Source organism: Belonocnema kinseyi, chromosome 2 (assembly GCF_010883055.1).
Source record: "Belonocnema kinseyi isolate 2016_QV_RU_SX_M_011 chromosome 2, B_treatae_v1, whole genome shotgun sequence".
In the NCBI taxonomy this organism is placed as follows: Eukaryota; Metazoa; Arthropoda; class Insecta; order Hymenoptera; family Cynipidae; genus Belonocnema; species Belonocnema kinseyi.
In genome coordinates, this window is record NC_046658.1 from 62479340 (window position 1) to 62494584 (window position 15245).

At 28.9% G+C, this 15245-nt stretch overlaps 1 protein-coding gene across 1 annotated transcript; it reads left to right on the forward strand.

Annotated features, from left to right (window-relative positions):
- Positions 1-5477: 5477 nt before the first annotated feature.
- On the forward strand, positions 5478-14523 carry LOC117168240 (protein suppressor of hairy wing-like). Its single transcript, XM_033353730.1, has 5 exons — positions 5478-5733; positions 5827-5978; positions 6259-6413; positions 6504-7540; positions 13869-14523. The coding sequence occupies exons 1-5, from the start codon at positions 5633-5635 to the stop codon at positions 14182-14184; spliced, it is 1761 nt and encodes a 586-aa protein (XP_033209621.1). The 5' UTR covers positions 5478-5632; the 3' UTR covers positions 14185-14523.
- The last annotated feature ends 722 nt before the right edge of the window (positions 14524-15245 follow it).

The window sequence follows — 15245 nt, forward strand, 5'->3', positions numbered from 1 at the left end:
AGAATAACTGTACAGAACTAAATATCCAACAAAATAAAAAAAAATTTAAAAGAATGACAAAAGATTCTGTATATTTAAAAATATGATTTAAAAATTAAAGAAAAGCCAACTCCCGATCAAAAGTGAAGTTTGATTTAAAAAGTAATTAAAGTTCCAGAAAATAAATGTAAAAGCCATGTAAAAATGTAATTCTCAGCTTAAAAATAAAATCATGCCCTCGAGGTATTGAGTCTCTCAAAAAGGGCCAAAAAAAATTTGATGTAAAAATGTTAGCTAATCCTAAGAAACAAGATAGGGAATTTTCGCATTCAAATTAAATGGGTTTTTGAAATCGACTTTCCACAGCAATTATAAATCGAATTTTCAATTTTTTGCAAGAATAAAAACTTGCAGCTTTCTTTCTTTTTTATCTGAATGAGTTAAAGACACGTTTTTTCGGAAAAAGTTGAATATGTCGAACCTGAAATTTCTTCAGCTTGGAAAAGAAGAAGTAGTGTCTTGGATGTTTCCTTATCGCGAAGACAATCCAAAATAAATTCCAATATCCCTGCTGAAGACATTTCATGTTCGATATATTCAACTTTTACCAAAATCTGTATTTCACTAATAAAAAAAAATTGTGTACACATTTTCATAAGATTCTAAATTGAGCAAAAAAGTTTACTTTATAATTTGATATTACTGTTCGCTAGTAATAACCGTACATATTAAAAATTTCACAGAATTTTTGAACCAAAATAAATTTTTTTTAATTAGAAAAATTGGACTATTTAAATCCAAAGAATTAACATAAGATATTGTCGGATTGAAAAAATATTTTTGAAGAGAAAAATTGGTATAAGTGAGCAGTTTTTGCAGGGTATTGAAATTCAATAAAAAAAGTGAGAAAGGAACTATCCCAAAACTGCCTTCATTCATATAATATATACCTTACTTTAATCTAAATTTCATTCTACATTTCCCGTTTCAATTTGTTTGATTTTCGGAAAAAGAAATTCCTCGTTTTTTTCAAATCTGTCAACATCAACTCGTGCCCCCATATATCAGCGTTTAAGGAATGTTCGAGAAACAATTCCCACGCAATAACTTTTAAGTTTGACGCTCGAACCCCTTTGTATTGCGCCTGGAAAATGCCCAAAAAATTACAAAATAACCATTCTAGACATGTACAATTTTGGTTAAAGACGGTATTTTTTGAAATTTCTTGTAAATGAATGATTTATATTCGATAAGTTCCCAGTTATAAAATATTAAAAGTAATATTTTTTAAGGATATTTGGCAATAGTTTAAACAATTTTTTTGTCCTGTGAATCGTGAAGGTTTTTATTATTTTTAAATTAATTAAGGCTGTTGGAACGGTGCGCATAAAAATGTCGAAATCCATGAGACACTCAAAACTTGCCAGCGATCAATGATAATTCGGTTTTGAGCTTTTAAAAATGCACTCAGAATATTTTCCCGTTACCGAAAGGGGTTCCATGGTTGTGGGATATGCACTTGCTGTATGATTTTTCGAAACAAATCGCGTAAAAGCTAAAAAAATAATGCAATTAGTTTAATTATTTCAATAAGAAATTTATGCGATTAATATTAGTGTTCTGTAAAACGAGAGTAGGCTCTATAATACTTACCTCATTCACACGATTCTACGTAATGCGCTATTTCCATATGTGTTTTGCACGTAACAACACAACAATATATGTAAATAAATCAATAAATAATATATTTTTTAACTTGAAAAATTATTATCAATTACTATCAGATAGTTCACGGCGGCATCCTTCTATCACTTTTCACAGTTTTCACATTCCGAAGCCAAGTAAGACCTGTCAAGAAACAATTACAATATAAAGAACACAAATCGCATTTTTATTCGAATTTAAAATTCCCGCCAAGTGAAGCAGCTTTACCGACAGTACATCTGCTTGGTAGTACGATCAAGTAACGTTGATCGATCAGCGCCAAACAGTTGTCAGTCGCTTTGGTCTCCATTCGTTTATTTTTGTCAACCACTTTACTCTCATTTTTTAGCTTTTACGCGATTTGTTTCGAAAAATCAGAGAGCAAGCGCATATCCCACAACCATGGAACCCCTTTCGGTGACGGGAAAATATTCTGAGTGCATTTTTAAAAACTTAAAACCGAATTATCATTGACCGCTGGTAAGTTTTGAGTGTCTCATGGATTTCGCCATTTTTGTGCGCACCGTTCCAACAGTCTTAAATTCTAGTTTAAACAAATTATTATTGTTTAAACAATTAGAGTATGAGCTATAAAATAAGAAAATAATCAATGATAAACGACATAGTATAAGCGATTAAAAAAAAAACAAGAATCTTCTCCATCTTTCCTATGATACGGCGCAAGTGGTTAATTATTAATTATTCAAATAATTTCAAAACTGTCTTCCACAATAAATATCACTCTTGCAATTGACTAACTGCATTATTAATTTGATAAAATAGTACCTTTTTAAGACTTACATGAGAAAAATATTGTTTTAGCAAATGACAATTTAGTAACTTATCAAAATATGCAGAGAAAAAATTGGTCTAACAAAATAAAATTCCTAAAATACTTGTCAAATATCGCTAAAACAATATATCACCCTCAAGCTTAGTTCATTGTGTCACTACTTCACGAAAGTAATAACTTTTTACGATTTACACGGGAAAAATGGTTCAAACAAATGAAAATTGTTAAAATAATTACCAAACATCTTAAACATAAAATATTATTCTTGAAATTCACCAAATGTATTACTTATCTCGAAAAATAATAAGTTTTTACGATTTCGAGACGAATAAAATATTATCAAACATATAATAATTGTTTAAACTATTAAAAATAAATTAAAAAATACTTTGAAACTTGCCACTTATCAAATAAAAATAATTAATTTCGAATAAATCCAAAAAATACCATCTTCATCATGAATTTGACATAAAACTGCTATTTTACATTTTTTTAGCATTTTCCGGGCACAGCAGAAGGGGGGGGGGGGGGGGGGGGGGGGGGGGGTAAATTAAACGTTATTTGTTGGAAATTATTCTTTGAAAATGTTGATGTTAATTTCAAAAGCCTGGGGACATGGGTTAATAGTCAATGATTTGAAGAAAAAAATTAGGGTATTTCTTTTTTCCAGTAAAAGAACAAATTGGAGGGGATAGATCTCCAAAAATTCAAAAGTCGATTTTTCGCAGATGTACCATTAGACTACTTTAGAATGCCATATTAAAAAACTATGCATGAGGATGATCCAAATCCGAAAAAATAAATTTCTTTTTTTTTTAATTTTGATTTAAACAGGTACCGAATTAGACTTGAAGATTCTCATGTAAACTGCATGGGGAAGGATTACTTTATGAAGTTTTTGAAATAATTCGTGATGGTTTGAGAAAATCTCATGGAAAAGTATAGAGGTTTGCGGAAAATTATTCAACGAAAAATTGCATGTATCAGACATTTGACTCTTACATCCCTAACACACTCCACGGGTCTTTGAAAACTACCCATAAAACCAAAAATGTATACATTTTTCATAAAATCCGACTTGTGAACACTTTTTTCTCGTTTTTTTTCTACAAATTATTACTATTGGTATAATGGAATAGTTCTTAGCATTCGTTAATTAATTTTCACTTATTTAAACAAACTGAAACTGAAACTTTAAACAAAATGAACATATGTTCTCAAAAAACCCAAACAGTGATTTTTTCCCATGCAATCTACCTGGGAAACCCCAAAAATTGTATTTTTAAAACATTTGTATTTTTACGGATTTATAGTGAAATGGGGGGGGGGGAGTCATTACCCTCCATATAAAAAAATGTTTTTGATACCCTACTACTCCGATTCCTACTTTACCAACATCTTTCTATATCATACCAATTCCACACAAAATGAGATATCGAGCTGAAAGTTTGGGAAAATAAAGGAAAGGAACTAACGAACGTTTTTGTACTATGTAATACATTTTTACAATTACAACAACAAATTTAGGAAATTTTTATTTGATTTTTTGGAAAATTTATAGGTACATGACTGTTGCTTAGACTCTTTTCTTTATTTTTCCAAACTGTCAGCTCAATAATTATGATAATTATCTTATTTGGCGGAAAAAAGATCGATAAAGTAGAAATCGAATCGAAAAGTGTAACATGCCTTCATTGTCGAAACTCTCAACTGTATTAAGGACATGTGACACAGCCAAATACGTATATTACTGATCTCACTTTAACATTTCACTGAATATTATTTTAACCTAAGACATTTTTTTATAAATAAAATATCTAGCTGAAAATTCGGAAAATGCATTAGAGTACAATAAAGTACGTTTAGGTACTGCATTTTGGTAGGAACTTCACTGAACATTTTTTCATCTTTTTTCTGAACCTCGACATTTTTTTGAACTTTCGAACTTTTGTCATACATAAAATGTCGGTCTCAAACTTTGAAAAGTGCAAGAGCCGAAAGAAAACTACGTTTAAGTACAAAGCTTAATAATAAAGGGTGTAAAAAAAATTTCAACTATCAGTTCCATCGGCATCAGCCAGTAACGTTGTACACGAAAATACGAACCCTGGCGGTCACTAGACGAGGCTCTAGAGGGTTTGTATTTTCGTGTACAACGTTACCGGCAGATGCCGATGGAATTGATAGTTGAAATATTTTTTTTTACATCTTTTATTATTAAGCTTTGTACTTAAACGTAGTCTTCTTTCGGCTCTTGCATTTTGCAAAGTTTGAGACCGGTATTTTACGTATAAAAAAAGTTCAAACGTTCAAAAAATGTCGAGGTTCAGAAAAAAGATGAAATAATTTTCAGTGAAGTTTCTACCAAAATGCAGTACCTAAACGTACTTGATTGCTCTCGAATACATTTTCCAAAGTTTAAGCTCGATATTTTATTTACAAAAGAAAGTTCTTAAGTTCAAAAAAATATTCAGTGAACTGATAAAGTGAGGTCGGTAATATAGGTATTTGGCTGTGTCACATGCCCTTAAAATTCTTAAAATCATTCGATGCTGGCATGAACATAGGAAAAAAGGGACTAGACATGCCATTGCGGGGGTGATGCAATGAGGGGGGAGGTCCGCCACCTTTTGATGTCCCGCGACAAACATGGCAGCGCCCACATATTTATATTTTCATGCACAGTTTGTCGGCAAAAATGCTCGTGCGCATAATCCAATGGCACATCGTAAGATAGCGGCTCTCCAAACTCATGGAATTCTCCGCCCTCCCGTGGATTCAACCTCGCTCACCCAAGTTAGGATGGCATGCGTAGTCCCGTGTTTCCTATGTCCAAGGATGCTGGTAATAAAGTGGTTTAAATCTTACCTAGTATTACCAACTGACGGAAATCTGCACCAAATCTTCACTTATGTCAAGCAAAATTGCTTGTATCTCAAGACCACGAGATGGCGCTGCAATATATTTCCAACTGGGTAAAGAGGATAAAGAGTATTGATTATGGATAGTTCTGATAGTTCTCAAGTCTCAAAAGATAACCTTTACGCTTTACCGCCCTTTCTCTCATTTCAGTGTTTAAATTTTTAAGTTTCCTGACGAATAATAATTCGAGAAATATTAATAAGCAAAGTGATTTGTTGATGTACAATTCTATGAATGATGTCTCTTGTTTGCTGTGCTGCTACTTGCCTTTCGAATCATACAACTAAAGTTGATGGTCGAAGTATCAAATTTTATCCTTTCCCAAATGATGCGAAGTAATTACAAATATTTATTTGTGAACTAATTAAAAAAACAATAACATTTCTTAGTCAATATTTAAATCTATGTATACAATTATTTGTTTACAGACTAAAACAGCAATGGCGAAATAATTGCAAGTCAATACGCGCCAATAATGTAAAGCATAAAGAATTATTCCGTTTGTGCGAACTACATTTTGAAAAGAGTAATTTTACACCAAATATGCAACTAAAACCTAAAGCTGTTCCAACTCTTTTTGGTAAGTTAATGCAAATATTGCTTTGTGGTATTAAAATTTGGCTGATGTTGATTCACTGACATAACCTATAAAACTTTGTGTTTTGCCTCGAAGATCAGGAGTTACGGACTTCAAAAACATTATTTTCATGTAAAATTATTATTTTTCTATTATAATCATTATAATTCTAGCTGTAATTTGTATTAGGTTATCGTTAACGTCATATTTTCAAAGACATTCAGAAAATTTTAGGTATTCAAGGTATTCAACAAGTTATTTATATTTTTAATCAAAATTTTAGACTTTGCAAAGAAGCGAAAGAGAGAAAAAATATCTCCCATTGCAAATAAAAATGCAAAAAGATTTAAATTAGAAAATAATGATAATAACAATGATAAAAATGAAGAAATGTTTACGTCACAAAGTGAAAACATTTTCACGTCAACTCCCCTCTCTGTAAGTTATAATTCCATATTTTACAAGATATCAAAATGTCATTGTGAATATACAATCAGTTTGTTTTAACTCGACATAACTAACTTTTAGACTAAAGCTGGACTGGAAAAGCCTTCAAGTCTACAACCTCAAAGGTTAGGTAATCTTTTCTCGCCGGGTGCAAAACCGACAGAAAAAGTATATCACGGTTCATATCGGTTAATAATACAAATCGATAAAATCCGTTCTAAGCCTGGACCAAAGTCGAAAAAGCTCTTACTTTCCTCCCGTTTAAAAAAGAAATCTAAGGATATTGACATGGCTCTAGAGAAATGTGCTGCAGCTTTGCAAGCAAGTTTCAATGATTCAATTCAAGACGATCTCAGGGTACCAGATCAGGATAGATTTGCTGAATCTGATGACAGTATAATCGAATTAGATCCGTCCAGTCCCGAGAAAACAGGTACGAATCTCCAAGAGTCGGATCAAAACGACCTCGGAAATTCAGGCCACAAAAAAGTCAATGAGTCAAGCGAAAACACTATTACCAAATCAAGTCAGAGTAATCTCGATGAATCAAGTAAAAACCATCTCAAGAACCCTAGCCAAAATCGGCCAATTAACACTCAGATCAGACCAGTCCAGCAACAATTTGGACAAAGCATCTTGAAAACTGATGTGATCCAACAGCTTGAAAAGCTGATCAAACCCCCTGCAATGCTGTCTGTATGTAAAGCCGGTTGTGAACTCCAGAATGTTATTTTTAATAGTAGTCCAGCTTTTAGATGCGGAAAATGCAACAATATCTACATTCCACAACCAATGAACGCAGTAAATAATACAGAGAGCCAGCCGATTGGTCCTCCAATTTCTGAAAATCTAGTATGTGATATTTGTGATGGCGTATTCGAAATTAAAATTGAATATGAAAAACATATGAGACTGCATAATTATATGAATCCTAGTACACCTTTCCAATGCCATCTTTGTAACTCAGTATTCGATACAAAACAGAACGCACGAAACCACATTTCGCAAGCCCATGGAATCGGAACTGACAGGAAAAAGCAAAGAAGCTTGCCGAAAACTGCTGCTGATATTAGATGCGAGCTTTGTAATTTGATATTTAAGGACGAAGAATACTTCAGGTATTTACTTTTTTCTAGACAGATCAATTGCAGACTACGTCTTTTTTACCCTAATTTTTAGTTTTGTATTTTTGCTTGCTGTCTTTCCCGAGAAATGACCATGAATTTATTATTTAACTGGAAATTTTAGAAATTTTTAGAGAAAATAAATAACTCTTAATGTGATTTTAACCGTTTTTTTAAATAATTAGTTCAATTGTGCTCTTTTTAAATTATGATATCATTCAGTTTAAAGTGCATAATTCAACAATCTTTCACTTTAAAATTATCCATTTTAGATTTTTAATTTTTAAGTGTAAATTTCAATTAAAAGAATTTTAAAATGCAGTTTTAAAGACTTGCACAATTAAAAATTAGAAACGTTTAAAATCGATGATTTTTAATAAAATGCATTTTGGTTGATCCACTGTGAATATAAATGAATTAATGATTTTTGAAATTTAATTGTACTTTAAGATTTAAAAAGTAAATCATGATTGTAGAAGAAGTTTCGGAATCAGTTCAAAATTTTAGAATATCCAGATTTTAACGTAAAAAATTTAACAGTTTCAATTGGAAAGTCTTTTTAGTCAAACAAAGGTAAATGGCCTATTGAAACTTTATAAACTATTAAACATTTTAAAATATTGTAACTTCAAAATAATATATTTATAATTAAAGGTGTTTATTAAATTTCCAACATCTAAAATATTCCATTTTGAAACCATGCAATTTGGAATTTTTCAATTAAAAAAAGAGCAGTTACTTAATATTTATAAATATCTGACTATTCATTTAAAATCAGTAATTATAAATTAAATATTGAAAACTAACAACAAAAAAACTAAACATTCAACGTAACATTTTTAATTGATCTGCTTAACCAAATTTAATTTGTAATTCAAATTGTTGAATTTTGATGTATAAATAACAATTAAGCATCTATTATTCTTAGAAAAAATTCGAGTAAGTTGAAAAAATATCTTAAGATTTGAAAAATTCAAAATTACTTAAAAATTTTAAATGATTTCAAATAATTTAAACGAAGTGTCTACTTGAACCGACGAAATCCGACTAAATAATATAGATTTTGGCAGATACCGTAAAAAACTTTAGAAGCTTTTTTAGGAATTTGAGAGGCTTCAGAAGAAGAAAAAACATTTCCTAAGAAAATTGAAAATGATTGTTTATTTTAATAAACTAATTTCAAGAGAATATTTAAAAAGATTGATAAAGATTTACCAAATTTTCAAACATGAATGTGAAAGATTTTAGGAAAATTTCATTAATTGGCCGAATTAAAAAAAAATAATTTTAAAGTTTTAAAATGACATATAGATGTTTCAAGATTTTGAAATAAAATTTCGAATCATTTGAAGAATTTTTTAAATTAAAATAATTTAACTTTAAATTTAAACAAAGAATTTTCATTGTTTTTACAATTTTATAGTTTGAACTGCAATTTATCCAGAATAATAATAATAATTCTGACTTAGAACCTGGAATTTTTAAATTTTCACAACTCCCGAGCTGTTAGTGGAAATTTTCGAAAAGGAATAAAATTCTGAATTGGAACAGGATCTTTTTCCAAAGAATTCTAATTTGAGTTGAAGCGGGGCATTTTCAAATTTTAACCAATTCTGAGTTGAAACTGGTATTTATCTAAAAAAAATTATTTTGCTTTGGAACAGGGAATTAAACAATTTAAATCAATTCCGAGCTGGAGCAGAGAATTCGTTAAAAGAATGAATTCTAATTCTACGTTGAGACTGGATATTTAAAAATTTTTGAACAGGGAATTTTAGAAAAAAATTCGAATTCTTAGTTGAAATGGAGAATTTTCGAAAAGAATTAAAATTCTTCATTTGAACAGGCATTTTTTCAAGAGGATTTTATTTCCGAGTTGATATTAATTTTCTTAAAGAATTAAAATTCTTGGTTTGAACTAGGAATTTTCCATTTTTAAATTTAATTGTTTCAAACAAAATTGTTATTGTGTGTTGAAACGAGGTATGTTAGATCGAATATTCAATTATGAATTGGAACAAGGAAAGGCAAAGAATTTAGAGAATTAAAAATGATAACGTGGATTTATATTTTTGGAACTGAATCTGAATCTTTGAACTCAACAATTCATAAAAAATTTGAATTTGGCAGTTTAACTGCATTTTATTTTAAATCGTTCAGTTGAAAAGTGTTGGTAGCTTCCGTTTCACACGTATAAATTATTCAGAATTTGAATACATAATTGTTAAATGAAACAACTTTTAAACTTCAATTTTTAAAGTTTTAAATTCAAAGCTTTTAATTTGAGTGCTGTCATTTGCAATTCAGTTTTTATTACTTCGAAAGGAACAATTTTTAGATTTATTGTTCGATTTTTGAAATTTCGTTGACCGTAAAAAATGTTTGCGAACCGGGAAAAAGTCGGAAAATGACCGTGAATTTTTTACTTTGATTAAAACGACCACCCTGAATTCTATCAAAACAGGCTCACATATCCAGAATTGAACTTTAAACCAATTTATAATAAGATCAAAGCTTCCTAGAGTCAAGTATTTTGCAGACAATAAATAGTCAAAATCAGGGAATTTCTGCAAGAAGTAACTGCAAAAAATAATTAGGGCTGTTATATAGTCACGATTAGTCTGAGTAATTTTTTTATAGATTTAAATAATTTGAAGACATTTTTAATATATTAGGGTATTTTAAAACTTCTAAGGAATGTCCAAGCGTTTGAAACATTCAAAGATAAATAATTTTTTTAAGTTTCGGAAGATATCTAACAATTTTACACGAACTATTAGGTGTTAAGCTATTTTAAAACATTTTGCTAGATATTTTGGGGATTTCTCCCGGAATTCTTGTTCTTATTTAATTGATCCTGAGGATTAGTTAATAAACTGATCAAACTATTTGAAATATTGTAAGTTCATTTTTTTTAATTCGTTGGAATTTTCAAGAGGTTTGAAAATTTCTAGGAATTTCAGAAAATTTTAAATGGTTTGAAACATTTTAGGCTATTTAAAAACTTTGCAAGGGGGTTTTTAATTGATTTCAGTAATTTATTCGGATTTCAAAGGATTTAAAATATTTTCGGGCATTTTAAAATATCCCAGGAATTTTCAAGAGCTCTAAAAAAGTTTCACGGAATTTCAAAAGATATCAAAGGATTGGAAATATTTGAGGAAATTTTAAACGTTTCCCAAAAATTCTTTATTTCTTTAATTACTTTTAATGAATTTCAAAGCAGGAAATATTTTAAGGAAGTTTGAAGAAATTAAAAATTTTTTAATGGATTTCTAAGGTTTTTAGTAATTTTAAAGGATTTTATTATTTTTATGGATTTGAAAGATTTTATTCACAAGAATATTTGCAGACATTTGTCAATCGAAGTCTTTTGAATTCTTATAAATTCGCTCGATTCAAATTCTTTTAAATTCTCTTTAATTTTTCTTAATTCATTCTAAACTTAATAAATTCAATGTTTTTCATATTTTTAAATTTTTTTCATATCCCTTTAAGTCCTCTAAATTCACTCAAATTTTACTGAAATTAAATTACATTATTTGTTATTAAAAAAATATTTCCAATTCATTTTCATTCTTTTGAATTATTTTTTTAGTCATGAATCGCTTTATTGGTTAGAAATTACTAGGGTCTTTAAAATTTGAAGAGATATGGAATTATTTTTTGCAATTCACCCTGAATTCTTTGAAATTCTCTTGTTTTTTTTAATTCACTTGAATTCATCTGAATTTATTCAATTCTATTGAATTCAATTGATTTTTTTTTAATCTTTAAAAGCTTTGATTAAATTAATCGTGAAGACTTTTAATCTCTCCTTGAATTTTAAGGTATGTCATTAAATTCTTTTAAACTCCTTGAATTTTTCTCAGTTCATTTTTCCAAATCTTTTCAATTTATTTGAATTTTTTTAGTTCACCTTGATTTTTTATGAATTTAATTAAATTCTTCTCATTTACCTTAAATTCCTTAAATTTTTAAACAAAAAGATTAATTTTTACCTAAGAAAACGGATCTTTCACAAAATTCAAGAATTCTCAACCAAAAAGTTGAATTTTTAAGTAGTAGATATAAATTTTCAAACAAAAATATTAATTTACTACAAAAAACCACGAACTTTCAATAAAATGAAAGAATTGTCTACCAAAAGTTGAAATTTTGAAAAAGAAAGAAAGTTTTTTATGATTTTTAAGAAAGTAGTTCCACGTTAAAACCTAGTTGCTAAATTTTTAATCTCAAAGATGCATTTTTCAACAAAAAGATTAATTTTCTTCCGAAAAAAATTAATTTTTGAGAAAATTAATAAATATGCAATCAAAAAGTTGAATTTTTAACGAAAAGGGATGAATTCTTAAACAAAAGGAGATCAAAGATTCCCGGGCATTTTCAAGAACTTTAAAGTTTCAAGATATTTCAAAAATATTAAAGGATTTGAAATATTTTAGGAAAATTGACAATAATTCCCAGAACTTTTAAAAATTAATTTCAGTAGTTTGAAGGAATTTTAAAGCCTTGAAAGTATTTTTGGGTGTTTTAAAATATTCTAAGGCATTTTCCATAGTTTTAAACAATTTAAAGAGATTTTCAAAGGTTTGAATTAGTTTTAGGGGTTTAAAAAAATTTTCTTGAGTTTTTAGAGAATTTCAAAAATTTCAAGAGATTTTCATATATTTTTTGCAATCCATTTGGCGTTCGACCGGGATTCTGATTAATTTATACATTCGTTTAAATTCTCTTTAATTTTTCTAAACTGATTCCAAACTTACTGAGTATAATGAATTTTTTCCTATTTTTGAATTGTTTGGCATTCACTTGATTGCTTTTTAAATTCAGCTTCATTTTTTATCAGTTTCATACATTCCAACGATTAAAGTTTGTTTCAACAATTAGAAACAAATTGAATCGACTTTACTGATTCTTTATATTTCCTATTTAGTTTATCTCGTAATGAGAGCACCGATAACTTGCCATAAAATGTGAAAAAAAGTATTGTTCAAACAAATAAAATTTGTTTTAATCATTAGTAAAAAAATACATTAAGCTTTTTAATTTGGCCACTAATTCATCAAAATGGCGACAATTTGTTTGAAAATAAAACATTCTCATTTTATTAAAATAATGCGCGAGGTACGAGAAAAATTGCACGGCAAAGTTGTTCCTCTTTAAAAGATCTTCAAAAATGTCCTTGACCACTTTTCTTTAATTCGGAAATCATTTGCAAAAACAACCTAAGCAAACTAGCTTAGGTTGTCTGAATAATGCACATTACATATTTTTCTATAAGAATTTTATATATGGTTCATCAATTTCAAAATGCAATAAATAAATTTAAAAAGGTTACTTGTTATTGAAAAATGTGAAAAAAGTCAGAAAAAAGTATTATTTTCCCTAAAAGTGAGTTTTTAAAATATTCATTTAATTATTTCAAGTGAAGGTAATATAAAAGGCGATAATCTTATACGATTAAAAATTGTATACATCCATTTTCATGATATTGAGCAAGTAGAAACAACAAAAAATCAATTTAAAAAAATACAAAACTCCCTAAGTCTGTCTGATTTTAATTTTTTTTAATTTGATGGCTAAAAGGGTATAACTTAGCCTAGTGTGCGTGTTTAGATTCGAAAATAATTTTTTCGACTGCTAGTGTCTATGTCTAATTGTATTATCACTAAAAAAATCGTGATAACGATGTCTTACACTTATTTAAAGATACAGAAAATTAAAATAATAATTTTTTGAAAAAAATATATGTATACTTTATTAGTATCCCGCGTATTTAAAAAAAAAGGAATTTTTCCTCTTTAGACAAATCGCCGCCACTTTGTTAATTTTCAACATTTTTACCAAATTGTTTTTAACTTTGAGAAAACTTTTGGTACGCTGTATAAATAGCTTTTTAATGTTAAAAGAAGTTTTTAGAAAACGGGGAAAAATTAAAATTTCATGGTTTTGTAAAATCCCCCGCCAGAATAAAAAAATTATAAACATTTTAATTGGTGGGAAAAATACAGCATTTCAATCGACATCTGCCACCACGTTATTGTTTTTTATTTCTGCCATATTTTTTTTATTTCGCCAAAATTCATGCTACCCCGGTACAAACATTTTCCTGATGTTGAGAATATTGTTAAAAAAACATTAAAACTAAAAGCGAAATTTCATGCTTTGATAACAATTAGAGCAAAATTTTCATTTTATTCGGCTTAGACTACAAAATTCCCTGTTTTGATGCAATTGTTCTGTGAGGTTCTTTGCATTTGCTAAATTTAAGTATGATTTACAATTTAAAAAAAAATATATTATTCTTCTATTTTAATAGGAATCATATGAAGTCCCATACGGAAAACAACAAACCAGCTCCTCCAGTGGGACAAGTGAAGTCTGTTAGATATGCCTGTTCAGTTTGTAGTATGGAATTTTCCACTCTACCAGAAATTGAAGTCCATATGAAGACACACATAGAAACGGACCTAGAGGAGCTCAGATGTAATATTTGCAGTAAAATTTTTCCAAATGATCAAATATTAAGAGATCATTTGCGAGATCATGTGGCTCGCGCTCATCGATGTCACCTTTGTCCCAAAGCTTTTGTTAATATGATCAATCTAAGAGTTCATTTGAAGAATCATGCGTAAATAAGTTTTTGTGGCATTAGATTTTGCAATTTTCATCTATTATGTACCTTACAAGCTACTTGAGTTAGTTCGATGATCTAGACCATCTTGTGAAAAAATTAAAAAATCATCTCTAAATCATCTAGATTTAAATCATGTAAGTTTTTAACACCTCATACAGTTTTTTTATTTCTTACTCAAAATATTATGAGCATAAAAAATATATATATGTATATTAAGTGTTAATCATATTTTTAACAACGTTTATTATAAATTACGAAAATTAACAAAGTGACAAAAGTCTGGAAGGGAGAATTTTTTTCTTGGCATTCATGTTATCTTTTTTAATGAAAAATGCTATATTGCTATCTCCGATTAAAGAATTTTCATCCTAAAACCATGGGTCAATTTATTTCAAAGTATTTTGTATTTTTAGAAAGTTATGAAATAGGTACTTATAAAATATTTCAGGGTCATTTTATGGTTAGGGAATATTTATTCAGCTGATTTTAATTACAACTTTAAAACCTGAAAAAAAATAATTTTAGTATTTAATTCCTAACTACAAAATCATATAATTCAAAACATAAGAACTTTTTTTAATTTAAAGTAATCAAGTTTTTTTAAATTTCATTCATGATTCATATCCTTGTTATTACCAATAAAAAAAATCTGTTCGCGTACTCGATAGGGGTTTTCCCAACCTTTGCAAGAGGCATACCGAGGATTCACAGATATTTTTTATGATAAATAATAAATTATAATTAAAATTAAATTTAAACTGATATGAAAACAATCTAGGTACTTTAAACAACAATCTCTCTATAAAAAAAAAACAACATATTTTTAGAAGACAAGCACGAATTTATTTTCTTTTTTATTAATAACAGAGGCCAACATGGTTTTGTTGTTGGATAGTGGAGGGTCATTTCCGAAGTAATTTTTTACGCAGAAGCCGACTCCGGGGTCAGAATTGGCCTATCACGTCAGGATCTGCCCCCTGGAACTCTTATGTACAATGTGTTGGCGGTGGCCGTGTGGCGGCGCCAGCTATGCAGTTGTGTCACAACCCGGGTGTCGCG

What these genes read in the sequence shown, in the direction of transcription:
- LOC117168240 (XM_033353730.1), top strand. Translation starts at nt 5,633, where the DNA reads ATGATGTCTCTTGTTTGCTGTGCTGCTACTTGCCTTTCGAATCATACA. An exon ending in CCTTTCCCAAATGATGCGAA is followed by an intron (nt 5,734 to 5,826) that starts GTAATTACAAAT and finishes ATTTGTTTACAG; the next exon opens with ACTAAAACAGCAATGGCGAA. An exon ending in TCACGTCAACTCCCCTCTCT is followed by an intron (nt 6,414 to 6,503) that starts GTAAGTTATAAT and finishes ACTAACTTTTAG; the next exon opens with ACTAAAGCTGGACTGGAAAA.